Source organism: Crocodylus siamensis, chromosome 15 (assembly GCF_052110815.1).
Source record: "Crocodylus siamensis isolate JL-2025a chromosome 15, ASM5211081v1, whole genome shotgun sequence".
Taxonomy (NCBI): Eukaryota; Metazoa; Chordata; order Crocodylia; family Crocodylidae; genus Crocodylus; species Crocodylus siamensis.
The window spans coordinates 46,408,776-46,428,869 of record NC_143409.1 but is presented as its reverse complement, the minus strand read 5'-3'; the positions used below and the strand labels follow the sequence as shown (position 1 = coordinate 46,428,869).

At 50.1% G+C, this 20,094-nt stretch overlaps 1 protein-coding gene across 3 annotated transcripts; it reads right to left on the bottom strand.

The window, feature by feature from the left end:
- Nucleotides 1–5,079: 5,079 nt before the first annotated feature.
- Nucleotides 5,080–20,094, bottom strand: LOC149852550 (uncharacterized). 3 transcript variants are annotated; one of them, XM_090030083.1, is made up of 4 exons: nt 19,860–20,094; nt 17,984–18,100; nt 15,858–16,907; nt 5,080–7,633 (listed from the first exon to the last, which is right to left on the bottom strand). In XM_090030083.1, exons 2-4 carry the CDS (start codon nt 18,060–18,062, stop codon nt 6,909–6,911), a joined length of 1,854 nt encoding a protein of 617 aa, XP_089886209.1. In that variant the 5' UTR covers nt 18,063–18,100; nt 19,860–20,094; the 3' UTR covers nt 5,080–6,908. The 3 variants fall into 3 exon arrangements, with proteins under 3 accessions (XP_089886209.1, XP_089886208.1, XP_089886207.1); XM_090030082.1 differs by lacking the exon at nt 5,080–7,633 and having other exon boundaries at nt 15,450–16,904; nt 17,984–18,097; nt 19,860–20,027; XM_090030081.1 differs by lacking the exon at nt 5,080–7,633 and having other exon boundaries at nt 15,450–16,904; nt 19,860–20,026.

The window sequence follows — 20,094 nt, the reverse complement described above, 5'->3', positions numbered from 1 at the left end:
TTTGGGCTCTTATACTCCATTTGTTGTCCTATTCCACGTACGGGATGGAGACTTACCTCTCCACAAGACTTCTGAGCACAAGCAGTAGGTTGTGTTCTGGCTAGGCAGGTATTTGGATCAGTGGCATACACCTATGGCTATCTCTTGACAGTCTGTCTAGCCAAAAAAAACAGGGGAAACAGACTTTTTCATATTATCCTGTAGACTTGCCTTGAAAGGAAAAAACCCAGGTTTTGCCTTCTTCTCCTCCACCCTGGCTTGAACTTTCATCTCAGAAAGTTAGCTGCATCATTTCTAACCACAAAGGCACAAGTGGGCTTGGGTTTCTTAGCCAGTCTTCTATTTTGAAGCTGAACTATTGCACCTTTCATTTACTATTCATTGGCTAGAGAGCACCGGGGAAGTTTCTGTCCGATTGGGAGCAAAGGTCCAGCCTGAAACTCATTGCCTCCTCCCTTACAGAGAGCACCCATCACAGAGCTATGCATCTCCTAACTTGTTCCCTTCCTCCTGGCCCCACATTTCCCTCTCCTCCACTTGCTTGTTATCCTGTACATGAGGTAATTTGTTTTCCTGGACCTGGATCACTGCTTACTGGTGCTACTGGGAACAAGAGCCTGGGCTTGTCAATGATGACATGACAGCAGCTCGACTCTCACAAGTACCCTGGAAGAGCTGGAGTGAAGAGGCGCTGTATAAGAAGAATTACTGTTCTCCCTGTCCCAGGGCTTTCCATGAGGTCTTTGTCCATTTCTTGGAGTTTCTGGCTCATTGATTATTGGCAGAGTCCAGGGATGCCGTAAAGGGCTAGTCTGAGCCACAGGAGAAAGTCCATTCCAGTAGTGGGCACAGAGGTGTCTCCCCCAGCACAGATCTCACTTGGGGAGAGGCACCTGATCTGTCCAGGCTCAGGTATGCTCTATATTAGCAACATCATCTGACTGAGGAAGCTCACCCCTGGGTATTGTGAGCAGGGACAGCCACCTCCCCTTCTTAACAATGTAGAACATTTTGGTGGCCACAGATAAAGAAGTTTCCCTTAATGACGGACATAAATCAGAAGGGATCCCCTGAGAATCCTTTCCCCCTTCAAAGAAGATCTTCAGCATTATATAGATGCCCTGTGGTTCTTTGGGCAGAGGGTATTTCCAACATTGTATTAATTTCCCAGGATTTTGGGGGGGACTTAGGGAAATATTTCCAGTATTGTGTACACTTCCCATGCCTTCCTGGCTGTGGGCAGTACCTCCAGGACTGTACAGATTACGCATTAGGCCTGTGCGAGTCAGCAGTGATCTGATCCGGCTTTGGATCCAGCTACTTTGGATGCCAGGGATCTGCTCTGGACTGGGTTTCTGCTTTGATCCGGTTGAAGCAGCTCCGAAGCTTTGGGGCCACCTCAGAGATACCATATAATGGGGTATAATGGGGAATCAGTGAAATATATATAACTTTGTTGTTTTTTGTCTGATTTGGGTGCAACATGCATGAATGGTAGCCCCTGCTGAGAGCATGAAGTCTGCCAAGTTTCAAGAAGATCGGTGCAGGGGTTTGGGGGAAACTGTACCCCAAATTCTTGAAAGCAAAACTCATGTCACGTCTATGTGTTACACCACAGGGAGGTCAAAACTGCAGGGGTGGAAGCTCCCGGTGAGGCCAAAAAACATGCCAAGTTTCAAGATCAGTGTAGGGGTTTGGGGGAAACTGCCCCTCAAGCTGTGGACAAGCAAAACTTGTGCCATGGGTGACACTGTGTGTGTTAAGGTGTTGCGGGTTGCTAGGGGTGCAGGGCCCCAGAGCCCCCCTGCACCGGTCTCCTTGACAGCTGGCAGGCTTCGTGGCCACAGCAGGGGCTAGCAGGGCTGCAGCTGTCACCCCGCTGCACCTTAACACACGCAGTGTCACCCATGTCACAAGTTTTGCTTGTCCGCAGCTTGAGGTGCAGTTCCCCCCAAACCCCTCCACCAATCTTCTTGAAACTTGGCAGGCTTTGTAGCCTCAGCCAGGGCCACCATTCCTGCGGTTTCCACTCCTCTGTGATGTAACACGTACACGAGACATGAGTTTTGCTTTCAAGAATTTGGGGTGCACCTCCCGCCGAACCCCTGCACCGATCTTCTTGAAACTTGGCAGGCTTCATGCTGTCAGCAGAGACTACAATCACAGCAAATTTCATCCAAATCAGACCAAAAAAACAGCAATGTTATAGATATTTCATTGTTTTCCCATTATTCCCTATGGCTGGATCTCCGAAGCGGCTCCGAAGCTTTTCCAAATGCTTCAGAAGCTCCAAACCACTTCGGAAAGCCCAACAAAGCCAGCGCTTCGATCTGGACATGCTGCTTTGGACGCCAAAGTGTCTGAAGCTTCCCTGGACCTAAAGCTTCACAGCCCTATTACACATGCATACCAGAGGACTGCTCCAGCACTAAATGTAGAAGCCAAATGCAATCCAGCTCAGCAAGCAGGAATTTCTGCAAACCCTTTCAATAACTGTGGAAGCAGCACATAGTTCCTATGCAACATGGGACCATTGTATGACCAGCGAATCCTATGTTCTTGAGTCTTAGTTTTGTTCTAAAACTGAAACCAGAGACCTGAAAATACCTAAAACTACCTCATAACTCAGCAGCCCATCTACTCATCAACATGGGTTCCTTGCTTCCACTTTGGTAGATCTGGCAGCCTCAACTGAGATCAGGGCTCCACTGTGTTAACAAGTGTACAGATTCAGTGAGAGACAGCCTGTCGAGCCACACAGAAACACTTCAACTCTACCTGTCCAAGACTCTTCAAGCTTTCCAGTGGTTAAAATATACACACAGGAAATCCTATACACAGAAAGCATTTTAAGATTTATTTTATGGATGATTTTTATAAGTTACCCCCCCTTCCACATTATTTTTCATAACTGACATTTTCTTCTTAGCTCTGACAGCATAGGAGACATGCATGACTCCAACCAACTTCCAAGGGAAGTGGGGCTGGCTCCTACCCTGGGGGTCTTTAAGAGGAGGCTTGATGCCTACCTAGCTGGGATCATCTGAGCCCAGTTTTTTTTTTTCCTCTTGTCCTGGCAGGGAGTTGGACTTGAAGATCTATAATGTCCCGTCCCACCCGACTTCTATGATTCTATGACCGAGAGGAGTAATAGAAATGTGATTCAATTTAATTCTGACAAATCCAAGGTCAAACACCCAGGGACTAGTGACAAGAACCTCCATAGACTGCAAGTGCATCAGCTAGGTGTGGAAGAAAAAGAGAAAGATGTGGGTGCACTTGTTGATCACAGGATGACTTCAAAACACTTAATACTGTGTGGCTGTAAAAAAACAAAAAGGAAAAACAAACATGATCCTAAGATACGTAAGGAGTGCATACACACATACTAACTTTCTTAGAGTTAAGACAAATTAACTCTTTTAAGTCTACTGAACTGTCACAGTGTACACACGTATGTGGAGCAGGGTCAACTTAAAGGCGGCACAAGATAATACCTCTCCAAGGTGTATTATCTTTATCTTGCTGGGATCCTATGACCCCTGCTGACTTCCTGCCCCTGGGGCAGGGGGCTGGACTCAATGATCTTCCAAGATCCCTTCCAGCCCTAATGTCTATGAAATCTATGAAATCTTGAGTCACGTTAGTTAAGGTGACTTAGCTCACAAGATGACTGCCACTATGTCAAAGAGTTGTACGTGTGTATGCTTCTATCATCTAAGGTGATCTGGATGGAACAAGAGGAAGATCTGTGTGTCCTGGACCTCCAGGTTTTTGAGGAAGGAGACTCTCCCCTTGGTGCAGGCACAGGTGAGACATTTCAGAGTGGCCTTGTGAGCTACCCTAGTTCTGCTTCATCTCAACCAAGCCAAGATCGTCCCCATCTCATGGCAGAGGTCCCTCATGCCTGCCCACTCATCCCAAATGACAACCAGCAGGTATGCAGATGGGATATGGAAGCAGATCTGGCCTTCTCTGTCTTCTCTGGGAAGGGGCTTAGGCAGAGAGAACTGAACTGATTTTCCATTCTCTGCAGCAGATAATGCGGTCCTCCCTCTTTCCCAGTTCCCCTCCCTGACGTCCCCCTCTGCCCTGGCACAGCCAGTGACTCCTGTCTGGATTTTCTCTCTGTCCAGATCACCTTAGATGATAGCGAAGTGTTTCCAGTAGACAGAGGAAAGTATAAATGCAATTGCACAAGCATGAAAGCTGCATGCCCCCCGGAGGCTGGGGGGGCACAGTGAGCACCCGCAGGTGGCGGCAGTGGGGAGCAGGGAGCTCCTGCAGGTGGCTGCAGCAGTGTTGGCAGTGGGGGGCGGGGGGAGGCAGTGGCAAGCCCCAATTGGCATTCAGTGACCACATGTAGATGCCGCCAGCAGTCTCAGCAAGCGGTGATCACGGACTGCCTGCAGACGCCTCTGGCAGTGTTGGTGGTGAGAGGGTGGGGGTGGTGAGCTGCGAGTGCCCGCAAGTGGTGTCGGCAGTGCTTTTTGCAGGGGGTGCACTGCCAAGCTCAATGTTCACAAGCAAAGGTGTACATGTCATGTCACCAGCATGCACAAGCAGAGGTGTAACTAGCAGGCTTTATGGCCTGGGCAAACCTGGTGGGAGAGCCAAGCAGAGGACACGAGGTATCAAACTGCTTAGTACTAGAGGCAAGGGGGTGCTGAGAGTGGTGGGGAGGGGAAGGGGCTTGTCTTACTTACTCTGGGGACTCAAGAGTCTCCAGCTGCTGCTGCCACGGCATGGTCTGTCTACCCCATTTGCTGCTGCTACAGCAGTACTCTGTGCATGCTGCTGCAGCTACTGCCTTTGCAGTGGAGGGGGCCCGCCATTTTGGCAGTGCCACTCAGTTGGTACTCAGAGCTGGTATCCTGCTCATCCCCCAAGTTACGCTTCTGTGTACATGATACTGGTGAGAACTTAGCTGGAATATTTTATGCAATTCTGTTTGCCCATTTTCAAAAAAGACATACTAAAATCAGAAAAGGTGGCGAGATGGACCACTGGCTGATCAGTGGGATGTAGAGTCCAACTTATGAAAAGAAAGTAAAAGAGCTTGACTTTGAATAAGATGTTCATGAGCCTGAGAAAAGTTGTCCCAATTGCCTGGGTTGCTTTATTTTGAAAATACAGTCACATTAATAATAAGGTTGTGTGCTCTTCTGTTGTATCTGCGATACCCCAGCAGTTAAGTTGCTAGTAGAGAGAGAGAGAATCTGCAATGTCTTACAATTGGCAATTTTTGTCTCTCTCCACATTGTGGGCCAGATCCTACTCTACTTATTAGCCACTTGAGTGGATTTAGGTACCTAAATGTGATTCTGTAGCACTCTGATTTTGTCCCTGAAATACTCTTAAACAGTGGGCGAGTCCTCGTCTTCCTTGCTGCTTTGTGATTCAATTTTAAAGCTAAAAAGACACCGTGTCACAATACAAGCGCATTAATGAATTTCAGGGATTGAACAGGGTGGAACAGGATTGCACTTAGATGCCTAATTCCACTTATGCACCTAAACAGGTGAAGTAGGATTTGTGTGTCTTTGTTTTATCAAAAGAGAAGACAGGTCAGATGTGATCAAAAGCTACCTAACTGCTATTGACTATACCTGAATTTCCAGGGCTATTATCTAATGCTAATAGTTAGTCTGATAAAAGACTCTATTCAAGGGCCTGGGAATGAAGGAAACTGTTCAAATGAAATTTACTTTACTTTTCAAACTTCAGATCCTTACGGATTAGATTTTCAGAGCTGCCTATAAGATCTGAGGCCCACAATCTGTTCAAATTAAATGGGAGTTGGGCCACCAAATATCCTATATTGCCTTAACTGTCTACTTCCTCATGCTTTTTCCTGTTTTTTACTTAATTGAGGGCAAGGCCAGAAAAACCCAGTCTGATCGTCCAGTCAGTGCTGGCCAGAAAGTCTCATCCAGTAGATTCTGGCATCAACCCAATAACTTCCAGATGAGCCAGAGAACATCTCAGAGGCCTCTGATCCTTATTTCAGAGCAACAGCATGACAGAGTTTTCAATATGTCCCTCTATAATTCTCCCAATGGCTCTTATGAAGGAAGTGCTAATAAAAGGATCAAAAGCATTTTGCAATGGTTATTAAAGCAGGGTCTCTGGCTGTGAGTTAAAGCAGGTCATAAACCATGATTAACCATATAAAGCTCTCACAGCCAAACAAAGTTTCTGTTAACCCACTGATGCCAATCCCCGCCCCCAAGGACAGTAAAAATCATTCCTAGAGATGCAGGATCTTGAAGATTTCAAGCAGAGTCTTTGGGATGTGTCAGCTCTTCCAGCTGAATCTGTACAATTGAAGGAACTTGTTGACATACTCATTATTCTAATCAGAAAAAATAGAACATTCTCATTTAAAAAAGCAATGTTATAATAATTTGTTTTATGAATACGCATCTGCTAATTTAAGACATAGTTGTCAGAACTATTTTGAAAGCCAATGAACTGAGGGTCAAGGCTTGGAAAACAGCTCTGGTACTATAATAGAGCATCACCAACACCAAGAGTTTAAAATACATGAGTCAGAACCTCCCACCAAAATCTCGGAGACTTAAAACAAAAATAAATGTGTGGGCATGTTCTTCTTTGCCTGCTGATTTCTGAGCCATTACAGGTCACTTTTTCTGAGTTTCCTCCACAACCGCAGCTGGAAACTCACTTTTTCTTTTCTTTCTTAAGTGCAAGCCAAGACTCTTGCATGATGATCAAAGGACTCCAGGAGCTGGGGATTTGACACACCAAGTATTGAGAAAACTGGCATGAGGAGGAGCTGGCAGGAGTGTGTTTTTTTTTTTCCTGCTCTCTCCTCAGAGTCAGATGACTGAGCAGATTCCTGCTTTTTCTTCGCCCAGGGGATGGGGTGAGTTGAGTGCCCCTGACTAGTAGATGGGAGCATCCTTGCCCAGGTGGGTCCTCTGGTGCCGGGTGAGTGTGGAGCTCTCACCAAAGCTCTTCCCACATTGGGAGCACTGGAAAGGCCTGTCACCCGTGTGGGTGCGGTGGTGTCGCAGCAGGTCTGAGCTCTCACCAAAATGCTTCCCACACTCGGTACACCGGTAGGGCCGCTCGCCTGTATGCAGGGTCCGGTGCTTCACCAGGTAGGAGCTGAGGCTGAAGCTCTTCCCACAGTCAGAGCAGCGGTAGGGCTTCTCAGCTGTGTGCGTGCGCTGGTGCCGCACAAAGGTGGAGCTGTCAATGAAGCCCTTCCCACAGGCCGGGCACTTGTACGGGCGCTCGCCCCGGTGGATGCGGTTGTGGGTGATGAGGTAGGAGCTGACGCTGAAGCTCTTGCCACAGTCGAGGCAGGTGTAGGGCTTCTCGCCCGTGTGGGTGCGCTGGTGGATGACGAAGGTGGAGTTCTGGCTAAAGCTGCGTCCACAGTCCAGGCACTTGTAGGGAGTCTCCCCCGTGTGCAGCCGGTGGTGGGTCAGCAGCGTGGAGCTCTGGCTGAAGCTCCGGCCGCAGTCGGGGCAGGTGTAAGGCTTCTCACCGGTGTGCGTGCGCTGGTGGCTGATCAGCGTGGAGCTCTGGCTGAAGCGGCGGCCGCACTCGGGGCACTGGTAGGGCTTCTCCCCGGTGTGGATCCGCTGGTGGATGACGAGGTGCGAGCGCCGGGAGAAGTGTTTTCCACACTCTGCACAGATATTCTGCTTCCCGCCTGTCTGTGGCCCCTGCTGCCCTCGGATGTCTCCAGGCTTCTGGTAGCTTCCTCCGCAGGGAACAGGCACCATCTGTCTTTCTTCCTGTTGATCGTCTGGTCTGCATTGACTCTCGAAGGCCTCTCCCAGCTCAGGTCCATGGGAAACATCCCATTCAGCTCTTCCTGGTACTGTCCCATGTGGTTCCACTTGCTCAGGACCTTCTGGCTGAGGGTTGTCCCCCTCGCTGTCACTCACTGTCCCATCACCTGCTGGGACAGAGAGAAAATCCAGACAGGAGTCACTGGCTGTGCCAGGGCAGGGGGGGACGTCAGAGAGGGGAACTGGGAAAGAGGGAGGACCGCATTATCTGCTGCAGAGAATGGAAAATCAGTTCAGTTCTCTCTGCCTAAGCCCCTTCCCAGAGAAGACAGAGAAGGCCAGATCTGCTTCCATATCCCATCTGCATACCTGCTGGTTGTCATTTGGGATGAGTGGGCAGGCATGAGGGACCTCTGCCATGAGATGGGGACGATCTTGGCTTGGTTGAGATGAAGCAGAACTAGGGTAGCTCACAAGGCCACTCTGAAATGTCTCACCTGTGCCTGCACCAAGGGGAGAGTCTCCTTCCTCAAAAACCTGGAGGTCCAGGACACACAGATCTTCCTCTTGTTCCATCCAGATCACCTTAGATGATAGAACCAGAAATCCTGTTCATGGGAATGAAATGGATTGTGGTTTGCTAAATAGTTTAAGGAGTCATTCTAAAAAATGTTTCTTGCCACTATCCCCATGCTTCATTATGGTGACGCATGGGCATTTCGCCCTGACACATGGACAAATATTTACTGAAGACATTCATTCATTTATTCATTCTATTCATTCCCTCCAGGAAGAGCGCACACCAACTGCAGATGCTTCCTCAGCCTGACAAAGGGTATTTATACCCAAAAGTTTGCTAAGAAGAATTTTTCCAGCTATTTGAGCTGGTCTAATAAAAGATATCAGATTCACCCAAAGACAAGGGTCTGCCTATGTCCTTAGACCAACACGGCTACAACCTATACTACTGAAGACATTAGCACACAAACAAGTTAGTGCAAGATAAATAAAGGCAGGAATTCATAGTGGCTCACCTGCTCTGTGGTAACTACCCAGACACCTGCTCTTGCCCTGTGGTACGTGACAGATAAGTAACTCATAGCAGCTCATAACAAAAGGGGTCTAAGTCTCAGAGGCCAGCTTCCACTTACAGATGGGTAAGTGCATTCCTGAATAAATTGCTAAAGGGGTTAATTACCCTTCCTGTTAAAAAAAATACACCTTATTTCAGGTTTAGATTCCAGCCACTGGACCTTGTTATGCCAGTATCAGTTACATTAACTTGGCATCATTTTTTCAGACCTTCACATGATTCTTTGGGGACAGGGTCTTTCCTTCAATACATGCTTACACACCATGGATTTCCGATGTAGCATTGGGTACTGTTCTTGTATAACTCTTAAACATTGAAAGTGCTAGGGCTGGGGCTCTAGAGTAGGGTTGCCAACCCTCCAGGATTGCCCTGGAGTCTCCAGGAATTAGAGATAAATCTCCAGGAGTCACCCAGGAGATATTACATTTTATTTGTACAGTTGTCAAGTGGGTTTTTAACATGTAATAGTAATGTGCATTTGCCTTCCTGACATAAAGTCATTAGTGTCATTGCATCGTGTGATGAACCCTCCTGGAACAGATTCAAACAGAGTTGGCAACCCTACTCTAGCAGACAGATAGTTAAATAAGATCTAGGTATCCTTAGGTAATTAGACAATTCCTTATTATGAGATTTTTTTTACAAAACGGTACAAAATTTATTCTAATAATTGGATAATTTATTAATGTAGTTGATCAAAATGATACAAAAATATTGTAAAGTTTGACATCACTTCTAAAATGCTTTGACTGTGAAAGTGATCATTTAAGATATCTATAAGGATTACAAATAAAATTTCTTCACCGGGTTATAGATGTCAAGTCCTTCTTACATGTATCAATCTTTCCAACTTATATGAATAATTATTGAAAACTAATTGGAAAATCTGATGGCGAGAGAATGCTTTGTATTGGGTAGATGTCTGTTGTTCATTTTCTCGCTCCATTTTATAGCCCTCAAGCAAGAGGGGAAGGACAGGAAGCTAAAAGGGGAGAGCGCTGAGGCAGCATTAGGAAAGGCAACGCAGGTTCTCTCTACAAAGGGTGAACACGAAGGGGCGTGGAGTCTCCATCTCCGCAATCAAGGAAAAATGTGCGCTTCAGTGTGCAGTAAAGATTGGCTCTTCAACCTGAAATTATCACACGCCCATTAGTGGAGGAGCAGAGGGGAGCTAAAAGACTAAGGACAGGCTCAAACCATGATTTTACACATGTTTTTTTAAATGCCGTGATTTTTGGGGCCAATCTCGTGATTCTTTGGGGGTGACTCATGACTTGAACCTGGAGACTGCCAGGGCTGCAATTGCTGTCTTGTAGCTGGGTGAGCTCCTGCCAGGAGCCAGGACTGGCAGCAGGTCCCGGGCGCGCAGCAACCAGGGGGGCAGAGGTTGGGGAGCGGAGGGGCTGTGTGTGCAGGCTCCCCGTCCTGCCCATCCCAGGGCTTCCCCCGAGGTCTCTCTCCATTACCTGGAGTTGCCGGCTCAGGAGCTGGTGTCGCCAGGGGGCTGGTTCCAGCCACTGGAGAAAGTGCCCCCTGGGCTGGGCACCGAGGGGCTTTAATGGAGGTCTCTGCCCATCACAGCCCCGCTGGCGGAGCAGCAGCTGCCCAGCCCAAGCTCCTGTATTGCTACAGACTCAGCAGCAGCATCTGACCCAGGAAGCTCAGGCCCCCACAACCGGAAAAAGGAAACTACAGGAAAAAGCAGAGAGGACAGAGCGAGCTGAGACCTCCCTTCCCCGAGCAGTAACCAGGGCCCTCTGGTGGCCACAGCTACGGATTTCCCCCTCCCTCCACCCTGGCGCTCTGCTCGAGGTCGGCGGCAGGGCAGGGGTAGAGGTGCGCCGTGCAGGCCAAGGGCGTCAGACTCAGCAGGCCCCATGGGCCCAATGAGGGCGTAGCCAGGAAGAGTGACCTGGGGCCAGATCAGGGCCGCAAACAGGCTGCACACGCTGCATACAGCGTGTGTGCCTGGTCTGACACAAGTGCCAGTGCAACACACACACACGCCATGTGCATGCCAGACCCCTCTCATGCACCCCGTGCAGTACGTGCACTGCACGTGAAGCTAATTCAAGACCTTCAGGCAGCTCCGTGGCTCAGCCGATAGGGCTCCATGGGCGTGTCTACATGAGACGCTTACTGCGCATTAGCCTAATAACACTGCACAGCAACGTGGCGGTTAAAAACCATGCTAATAGCCGACTGCGCAGTGTTATTAGGCTAATGCATAGTAGGCATCACCAAATAACTGCACCAGCGCTACTGTGCAGTAAGGCTAGTTACTGTGCATTAAGTTAGTACTTCATTGAGCAAGTACTAAACTAAATGCACAGTAACTGAGGCACATTAATGAGACTTGCCCAGTGGACTGGATCCAGCCTTCTGACATCCCTAATCGAGTCAGGGATGTATAAGCTTTCATGAGCAACAGCTTACTTTGGCAGATGCTGAGCTTATGAGAAAGCTCATGCATCTCTGATTCAGTCTCTAAGGTGCAACCCTGCCCCACTTTCAGCCTGACTTCAAGCTAATTTCCCTCTAAGTATAATAGGAAGGTTCAAGCAGGCAGAGGGGTACAGCACAAGGAAACAATGAAATCAGCAGGATGGGCACCAGCTATCATTCCCTGTCCATGGGCAAGCAAAGGCGAATATTAAAGATGGATTTCAGATGTGAAAGAAGACAGGGAGGTGGCTTTGCAGATAGGGCACTCCTTTGTTACACGCCACTGCTGCTTTTTTTTAAGAATGCCCAAAAAAATGAGAGAGGTGGAGACTTCTGTCTAATCTGTTGTGTCTGCTCCTGTTCACACAGCCCGCACAATCCAGAAGAACTGCAGGGCAGCCCAAACCCCGTGTGCTCCAAAGTGAACGTCGAGATACCGGGGTTGGGAGTTGTAGGGTCACAGGGCTGTGTTCTGTTGTGGGAGCAGGGAGGGGACCCCAAGGAGGCCTGTGGCCGGAGGTGGAGGAGGCCCTGAGGCTGGAATCCCAAAGGGGAAGGAAATAGTTCACAGCCAGGAGTCTCCAGCGGCTGAGAGATGCCAAATGCTACAGGGAGGCAGGGGATGCTACACAGGTAATGAAGGCACTGCTACTGTGCTTTAACTCCAGAGTTTATCCCGCTTCTCCATTCCCCATTATGAGATCATTACTGCTAGGCATCCAGGACACATTTGATGTCCACTCATGTAGTGGCAATGGGCTGTAAATGACCTGATCTTCCCCAGAACTGGCTCAACACCACTCCATTCACATAAGCTTCTGGCAGCAGGGTGAATTGGATGTTAGGGAGGACGAGGCTGGTGCCATGGCTATTCCTGGGTGCTGGGAAGTCCCACAGAAACTGCTGACAGCTCACCTCTCCCATGCATGCATCCCAGGGGAGCAGAAGCACTTCAGGCTGCTGAAGACAATGTCAGTACTGGTAACTCCTTTGGGGGGACCCGAGCGGCCTGTGAGAGTTGCCTCCCAACAGGGAGGGTATTAAGGCAGTATTAAGGAGCTATGCTATGCTTGGGGGAACAATTGGATGCTGCTTCTCACTTCCATCCATTTGCTCTTGCTAGTAGCAGTACAAGGGGGATGGACCTATACTATTAAGGCTGCATGGGAAGAGGCTGTTTCTGAGCCCACCAGCAAGTACAGGACCCATAATCCCCATCGGAGCTGTGGAAAGGCCTGGAGATACCTGAAACCACAACCAGCATTGAAGAGTTTGTGTTTGTTCAGCTCTTACTCACTGCCTCTGCCCCAGGAATAAAGGGGAGCGTGAGAGAGAACCCCGCTCTACCCATGAGAGTTATTAATGTTCTGCCTCTGCTTTTCTCTCTTGGTTGACCATGATTTTATAACTAGGGATTAAACAGTGATTAATGAGGACAGAAGTTAATGATTAATTCCTCATCAATCACAGTGGCCAGCCCCTGCCTCCAGCACAGGCTGTAGACACACAGCGACCAGCCCAACCGTGCTGAGGGACCCAATTGCAGTGCCTGTGTGCGTGACTGCTTGGGATTCATGCCGGGATAGCATTACTGAGAGATGGAAGTGTGAGACAGGAGTAATGGGACTGGGCGTTGTATGGGATGTGTGAGCAAGAAGGTGGTGAGCAAACTATTGCCTGAAAACAGATCCTGGGGACTCTGGGCAGGTGGGGATTTTTCCAGAGCCCAATACTCCTTTTGATCCCATGACCCCTGAGTGTGAGACCCAGCTGCAATCTGCCTAGACTGTGAGATGATGGTTGTGTGGGCGGCACAGCCCCTTCATTTTCACTAACACCTTCTCTAGGATGATCCACCCTTGTTTCAGTGCTTGAAATACAGCTCTCTTGGCAGCCTGCTGGTTGCAGGGGGTTCAGGAAGCTTTTGCCTAGATACAGACAGCTCAGGGATCCCAGCTAGGCAATTTTTGAGCATTTACATCCTGTGTTCTCTCACATTTTATTGGAAATGAAGTGTAATGATCAGAGTGAGGGGCTGAACCCTGATGGAGGCTGCAGACATCATTAGTGACTGACAGATCACACTGACAGGTTAAGACTATGGACCTAGCACAAGCCTAATTTATGAACAATATGCTTAGGCTGATATACAATCAAAAATCAATAAGCTTGCATATAAGTCATAAATTGTATCATGGGAAAGCAGAATAAGACTCTGTTTACCAAGGCTACTAATATTAGGCTAGGCCACGTGTGAATAGCTGTTTTTTGAAAAGTGCTTAATTGTAGTTATAAGTAACAACTGATGTTTTGTCTTCTGATAAGAACTGATTTGTACATAGCTAGAATCCTATTGAAATAATACGTCCGTTACCTGAATATGGTAAAGCCACAATATATGCTATGTATAGAAAAGAAATGAACAGGAAAGTTCAAGGTGCTCTGGGATATGAGTAAAGGAAAGCAAAGGAAAAGACGTCGTTCCCCAGTGAAACAACTTGTTGTCAACCTTGGCCATTTTCAAGGGGCATATGCTAAGTTGCAGAAGTGTTGTTGAAGCAGAAGGCCCTAAAACCTGTTTCAAAGTAGACCTTTGCAGGTGTTACAAATAGCCTGGCCAATAAAGGAAAAGAAACGGACCATGGCAAGGAGAATTCCCAGATGGTGGGGGAAGAGGTAGGAAACACTTCTTCCCACAAGGACATAAACCCCAGGTAAAAGGCATCTCCCAGGTCTGTAGAAAAATGGCTTCGGTCCAGTCCCCAAAGTCTCAGTGGAACAAAAAACACTCAACATTAATCAGAGAATATTTATTTAAGAAAGCCAGATATAAATGCAGGTTGTAGACAGTGGGGTATTTTGGAGACCTCAGCAACTGCTAGAGACCTGCCAGTCTGCATCCCACACTCCTATCATCTCCCCAGCCAGCATAGGTGAGAATCTGCATTGTGCAGGTAGCCAGACAGGCAATTGTTTATGTTGTGCTTTGGGGTGCAATAAAAGGTTGGACTACAGACCTATCTCTTGTCTCTTAATCTGACTTGGGTGACAGTAATACCATACCTGCTAGGAGAGAATGGGGGATTATTGAAAAGTGTAATTATATCCTATAATGATTAGGGTAATCATTAAGGGAATTGTAATTATCCCTCAACTCTGTCTTAACTGGCAAAAGAGGATCTGCTCATAGACAAGCTGTAGTCTTGGCTCTCTGAAGACTGGAACAGTTCTGGGGTTTTGGTAACACTGGGGAGGGAGGGGCAGTGCATACACTTTCTTGTACTGGGCTCTAGGAGATGGGTGTGACTGGCCATGAACACAAATCTCAAGGTGTCAGATCACTCTGCAGCACCACTGACTAGATAGTCTCTGCAGTGCTGTTAATTGTGCCCTGGTCAGCCCAGGGCTGGCTGTCTTTGCAGGAAGGATGCTTACACCGAGCTGCCCAGGCTGAGCCATGAGGCTTCCTCCTGCGGATCTACAGCATACTGTGGTCTGCCCGCTTGGCACAAAGTGGTCCTTACCAGGTACAGCATTGTCTGCTCATTTCTGCTGAACTTCACCTATTCTGAGTGGCCCAGTCATCTCATATGGAGCAGGGTCCTTGTGATCACTGAGCTCTCTGCACTAGTCCTGAATCCCCAACACTCCCTGTTTCAAAATGGAAGAGCTAAGATCAGTCATGAGGTGTCGCATAGGATTGTTTGTGTTCCTTGAGTGGCTGAGTATGCATTAAAGGCTGCATTTTGCTGAATACCCACACAGGCAACTTAGAAATATGTTGCCCTGAACATCAGGAGTCAGCAACTCCCAACTGCATGAGATGAAAGTGGTCAGCAAGGGGCATGGACACAGATGAAGTGAACCTATGTAATATTCAAACAAGCACTCATGACCATAGCTTTTCAGTGTTCTCTCATCTTGGATCATTACGACCAAGACCCTAGCTGCTGTAAACTGGTGGAGCCTCATTGACTCCAGTGCAGAACCGGTGATTTCCACCACTGGAACATCTGGCCCTATATTCCTCCCTCCACACCCCTGTAAACATTATTCACTGAATGCCACCTGCAATCCCCAGCTGCTCTGGTGGGTCTGCTGAAACCAATGCTACAGCTGCTTCTCAGAAAAGCACATGCAAGTTTAAGGAAAGCAACTTTTATTATTGTGAGACAGGCAATGACCAGACAGAGCATGAAGCCTGGAAACCAGTCACCACAGGACCATGTCTTCAGGGAAGAGGGTTGGGGGCTCTGAACTCCCCTGGGCGCTCTGGGCTTGGAGCAGTGGCGATAGGAAGGGGGAGTCATCGCTCCAGGGAGCTGGACCTGTGAGCAGGTTGCTTCTCCTTCCCTCATGCTAGACGAGTGGAAGCAGAGGGGCTCGGCAGCAGCAAGGGAGACCTGGTCCCCGGAGGGTCGCCACCAATCCGGCATCTGTCCCTTCTCCTGCAGGGCAGCCAGGGGCTGGTGCTGCAGGATGGGTCAGCGACGTGGCCGGGGGCTGTCACAGGGACTTGCCGTGCTGGAGCCGCCAGTGTGTGATGACATTGGAGCTCTGGGTGAAGCTCTTGCCGCAGTCGGGGCAGACGTAGGGGCGCTCACCTGTGTGGATCCTCTTGTGCTTGGTCAGGGCAGAGCTGGTGGTGAAGCTCTTGCTGCAGTCAGGGCAGATGTAAGGCCTCTCCCCCGTGTGCACGCGCTGGTGGGTGGTGAGGTGGGCGAACTGGCTGTAGCCCCGCCCGCAGTCGGGGCACTGGTAGGGCTTCTCGGGCAGGTGGGTGCGCTGGTGCCGCAGGAGGTAGGAGCTGGTGGAGAAGCTCTTCCCGCAGTCGGGGCAGTCATAGCACTTCTCAGTGCGGTGCGTGCGCTGGTGCTTGATGAGGAGGGAGCTGTCGGTGAAGCCCTTGCCACAGTCCGCGCACACGTAGGGGCGCTCGCCCGTGTGCAGGCGCTGGTGGATGGTCAGGGACGAGCAGTCGCGGAAGCTCTCCCCGCAGGCCTCGCAGCGGTAGGGGCGCTCGCCCGTGTGCAGGCGCTGGTGCCGCGTCAGGTTGGAGCTGCTGCTGAAGCGCCGCCCGCACTCAGGGCAGGGGTAGGGCCGCTCCCCGGTGTGGGTGCGCTGGTGCTTGATGAGGTCGGAGTTGACGTTGAAGCTGCGCCCGCAGTCCCGGCAGCGGTAGGGCCGCTCGCCTGTGTGCAGCCGCTGGTGCGTGATCAGGTGCGAGCTCTGGCTGAAGCAGCGCCCGCACTCGGGGCACTGGTAGGGCCGGTCTCCCAGGTGGATGCGCTGGTGGGTCAGCAGGTTCGACCGCAGACTGAAGCTCTTCCCGCACGCCTCACACGTGTTGGGCCTCCCCCTGGTGCTTGCCCCCTTGGGGGTTGTGGGGGCCTTGTGTTTCCCCAAACCTCCTTGCAGGGCACTGGGGTCATCCTGTTTCTTCTCTGGATGGCTTCCTTGCTCCTCCTCGCAGCCTTCACCTTGCTCTGGGCAAACATCCCCTTCAGCTTCTTCCAATCCTGGTCCATCCAGTTCCTCATGCTCAGGGCCTTCCTGCGGTGGGTTCTCCTCCTCGTTGTCACTCGCTGTCCCCTCACCTGCTGGGGCAGAGGGAGAATCCAGACAGGAGTCACTGCCTGTGCTGGGAGGAAGAGAACCTCCGGGGGACAGGGGGAAAGGAGGAGAACAAGCTGAAAATGATGTGAAGAGGCTGGAAAGCCAGGAGCTAAATTCCAGAGGGCAAAGGGAAGGGGCCAGTTCTGCCTCCACTTCGCATCCAAACTTTTGGGGGAAGGGAGCTTCTGCCAGGGGTCAGCAGGATGTGGCAGGGAGCATTGGATGACATCTAAGATGAGGATAAAACATTTGGCAGAGAGGAGGCAATACGGGGAGAGCTCATGAGCTCCTCGAGGGGTTCTCGGAGCTTTCCTCAGCCCCTTTGTCCCCCCAAGCTGGTGTAAGTGATTCCTCACCCACAAAGTGGTCTCCGGACATCTCCATGTCCTCAGAGCTGTGGGGCTCCACCTCCCTTGCCCTCTCCTTCTTTCGCTGGAAATCCTTCTCCAAGATGGTAAGAAAAAGGATCCAGGCCAGATGTGCACTTGTGGGCTGTTTGCCCCAGAGAACGTTTCCAGATTCCACCCCCAGCCCCCTCCAAAGCAGTAAAACCCCTGCCCCTGCAGTCTGGGTCTCAAAAGACTGCTAATGGGGAATGGAGCTGTGTGCACCACTGCCAGGAGCACACACAGCCAGACACTCCTCATCCAACAGGCTACCAAAATACATCCAAAGCAAGTGTTTCTTCCACTGGGAAGAGACCCAACCAGAGAAGCCAATGCCCTGGATATAAGAGAGCTGAGGCCAGCGAAGGTGGGAGAACCAGGGGTTAGCCTGGGACTGGTGTGCAGCAGCTGGGGGATTCGGCTTGATGGGGAATGGGAGGGTTTCATCAGCCAGTGCAGTAAGATTAGATTTTGAAAACTGTATTTTGGGCGATGACTCTGTCTAGTGAATCAGGACCAGCCACAGGCATAGAAAAAAGGACTCCAGGGACGGCACTGGACATGACATGTAACTTGTTATTGGACATGGACTCAAGGCTGGCAGAGTCCAGGCCAACATGCTCCCTGGAAAGGTTCTGGGAAATACACTACACCTGGTTCAGCCAATCTCTCACCTGCCCAAAGGTGTCCTGGGATCTCCCTTTCCTCAGAGCCCTGGAGATCTACGACTTTTGGCTCATCCTCTTGTTCCATTCAAAGATCTCGTCAGGCTTGGGAATCAGAAAACCCTGCTAAAGGGAAAAGAAACCAGGTGATATTGCATCTTCAGAGACTCTTTGCTAGAAGGCACATCCCAAGGCTTTAGTCTAGCCCCTTTCCACATTGAGGCCACTTGTGATTCAAGCAGATCAGAACATATCCAGGACTGTCTAGGGCATCAATTCTCAGCCACGGTGTCAGGGCACCCAGGGTGCTGCCAGATCCTTTGAAGGGTACACAGATCTGCTGGTGAAGAGATAAGCGAGGAAGTGCAGGCTCAGGCTCTTCCCTGTTTGGCCATTATCCTGCCGCACTGCCTGGCTTCTCTGCCACGAAGTGAGCACTGTATGAAGTTATTTTTTAAAATGAGGAGCTGTTCAACTCCCAAAAGTTATGGAGGGGTGCCTCGAGCCTGATGGAGGTGCCTTAAATCTAAAAAGGTTGAGAACCCCTGGTCTATGGGGTGTGCTGCACTCCCTGTAAAAGATTTAGAGATCTAAAAGCTACCATTGCTCTGTAGTGACATATGCAGCCTCCTCTTCTGAGTCATCCCAGAGATGGCTGCTCATCCCAAGGCAGGTAAAGTGTCCAGCTTTGGTGAAAATCTAGGATGCCATCTCAGCTGCCCAGAATGAGACATAGTCTTCACTGCTTTTGGTTCAGTTTAGTATAGTTCTTTAGAGAGGTGCTGTGGCAAAGCTAATTAGCACTTCTCATAAGTAGAGCTAATTTTGCCAGGGTGCAATGCCTTACAGAAATGGCTATACTGCTTGTGCAGCAGGGGGTACCTCCCCAGCCAGAAGCAGCATAGCTGCATTTATGTGGTGCCAGGCAGCATCCAGCTGTACCCTTTCAGTCTGCTCCTGCTTTGCTCTTCAGAAATGTTCTGGGGAAGAGGTCAGTAGTGTTGGGACCAGACTTTCAAATTTGGAAAAAATCCAGACAGGCGGCGGGCACTTTAGCCCTACTCCAAAATAAAATTGCAGAGCCAATGGAGAGAAAAACCCTGGGTGGGCTAGAACCGAGCCTGGTGTCGTGTTCGGAAGCAAAATCCAGCTTTGAAGGGCAGCTTCACACAAGGAAATGCCCTTCATGAGACCCAAGCTAAAGGTCTGGTTCAAGGTGGATGTAAAACACTGAATCGACTCCACTCTCCAAACCCTCACTGCCCTGGGCTCTCCTGCAGGCTGGGAAGGACCAGCCTCGGTGGGAGTGAGGCACATTTGGGACAGAAGGGGCCAGAGGGATGATTGGGGCTCAGCACGGCTGCTCTGCTCCCAGAAGGGCTATTACAGTCGCATCAGAAAGGATTTGCTCTCGCTGCCCTGCTCCCAGAGGGGCTGTTACAATCACAACGGATAGGACTTGCTCCCCCAGTAGGTCTTTCCCAGCCAGGACTCCTGAGAGCACAGGGCTGGGGAGAGAAGCATCCTGGACTGGATCAGCCCAGTTTAAGCCGAACTCAGCTCTGCCCTGGGATCTGAGATAGTACACACCCATTTGCCTATGGAAGGATGCGCATGTGCACTGATTCTCCCCTGCAGCGGGCTGGCTCCTTCAGCCTCCCTCCCTACTTGTTTCCACTCACTCTTTTCTTTTCTCTTCCTTCCTGTCTGGCCGGGATACTTGGAGCATTTACCCTCCCATAGCTGGATCAGCTCCCGCCAGTGCTAACAGCAGCTCTGGGATCCCAGACCCCTGGAGAACAGAGACGGGTGCGGATGGCCTGCGTGTGCAAAGAGTCCCCGTCCTGCCTGTCTCCAGCACTTCCCTGAGGTCTCTCCCCATTACCTGGAGTCTCTGGCTCAGGATCTGGTGTCGGTGGAGTCCTGGGGGGGCAAGTACCCGCCAGAGAAAGTCCCTGTCCCAGGTAGTGTTGCAGGCCGAGTTGGTATTGCGAGACACAGGAAGGGGTTGGAGCAGCTGCGAGTGGCTGTAGCTGGTGCTGGGAGGAGGGAAACAGGAAGGGGGGATAATAGAGAACAGCCTGTGTGGCTGCTCTGTTAGCGGTGCCTGTTAGGTGATG

Bases quoted from the DNA above. Each gene is read 5' to 3' on its own strand.
- LOC149852550 (XM_090030083.1), bottom strand. From the start codon at position 18,062: ATGGAACAAGAGGATGAGCCAAAAGTCGTAGATCTCCAGGGCTCTGAG. The intron at 16,908-17,983 runs GTGAGAGATTGG...CCTCTGCCCCAG, and splicing joins CCCAGGACACCTTTGGGCAG to CAGGTGAGGGGACAGCGAGT. The intron at 7,634-15,857 runs ATGTCATCACAC...CCCGGCGCTCGC, and splicing joins GAGCTTCACCCAGAGCTCCA to ACCTCGTCATCCACCAGCGG.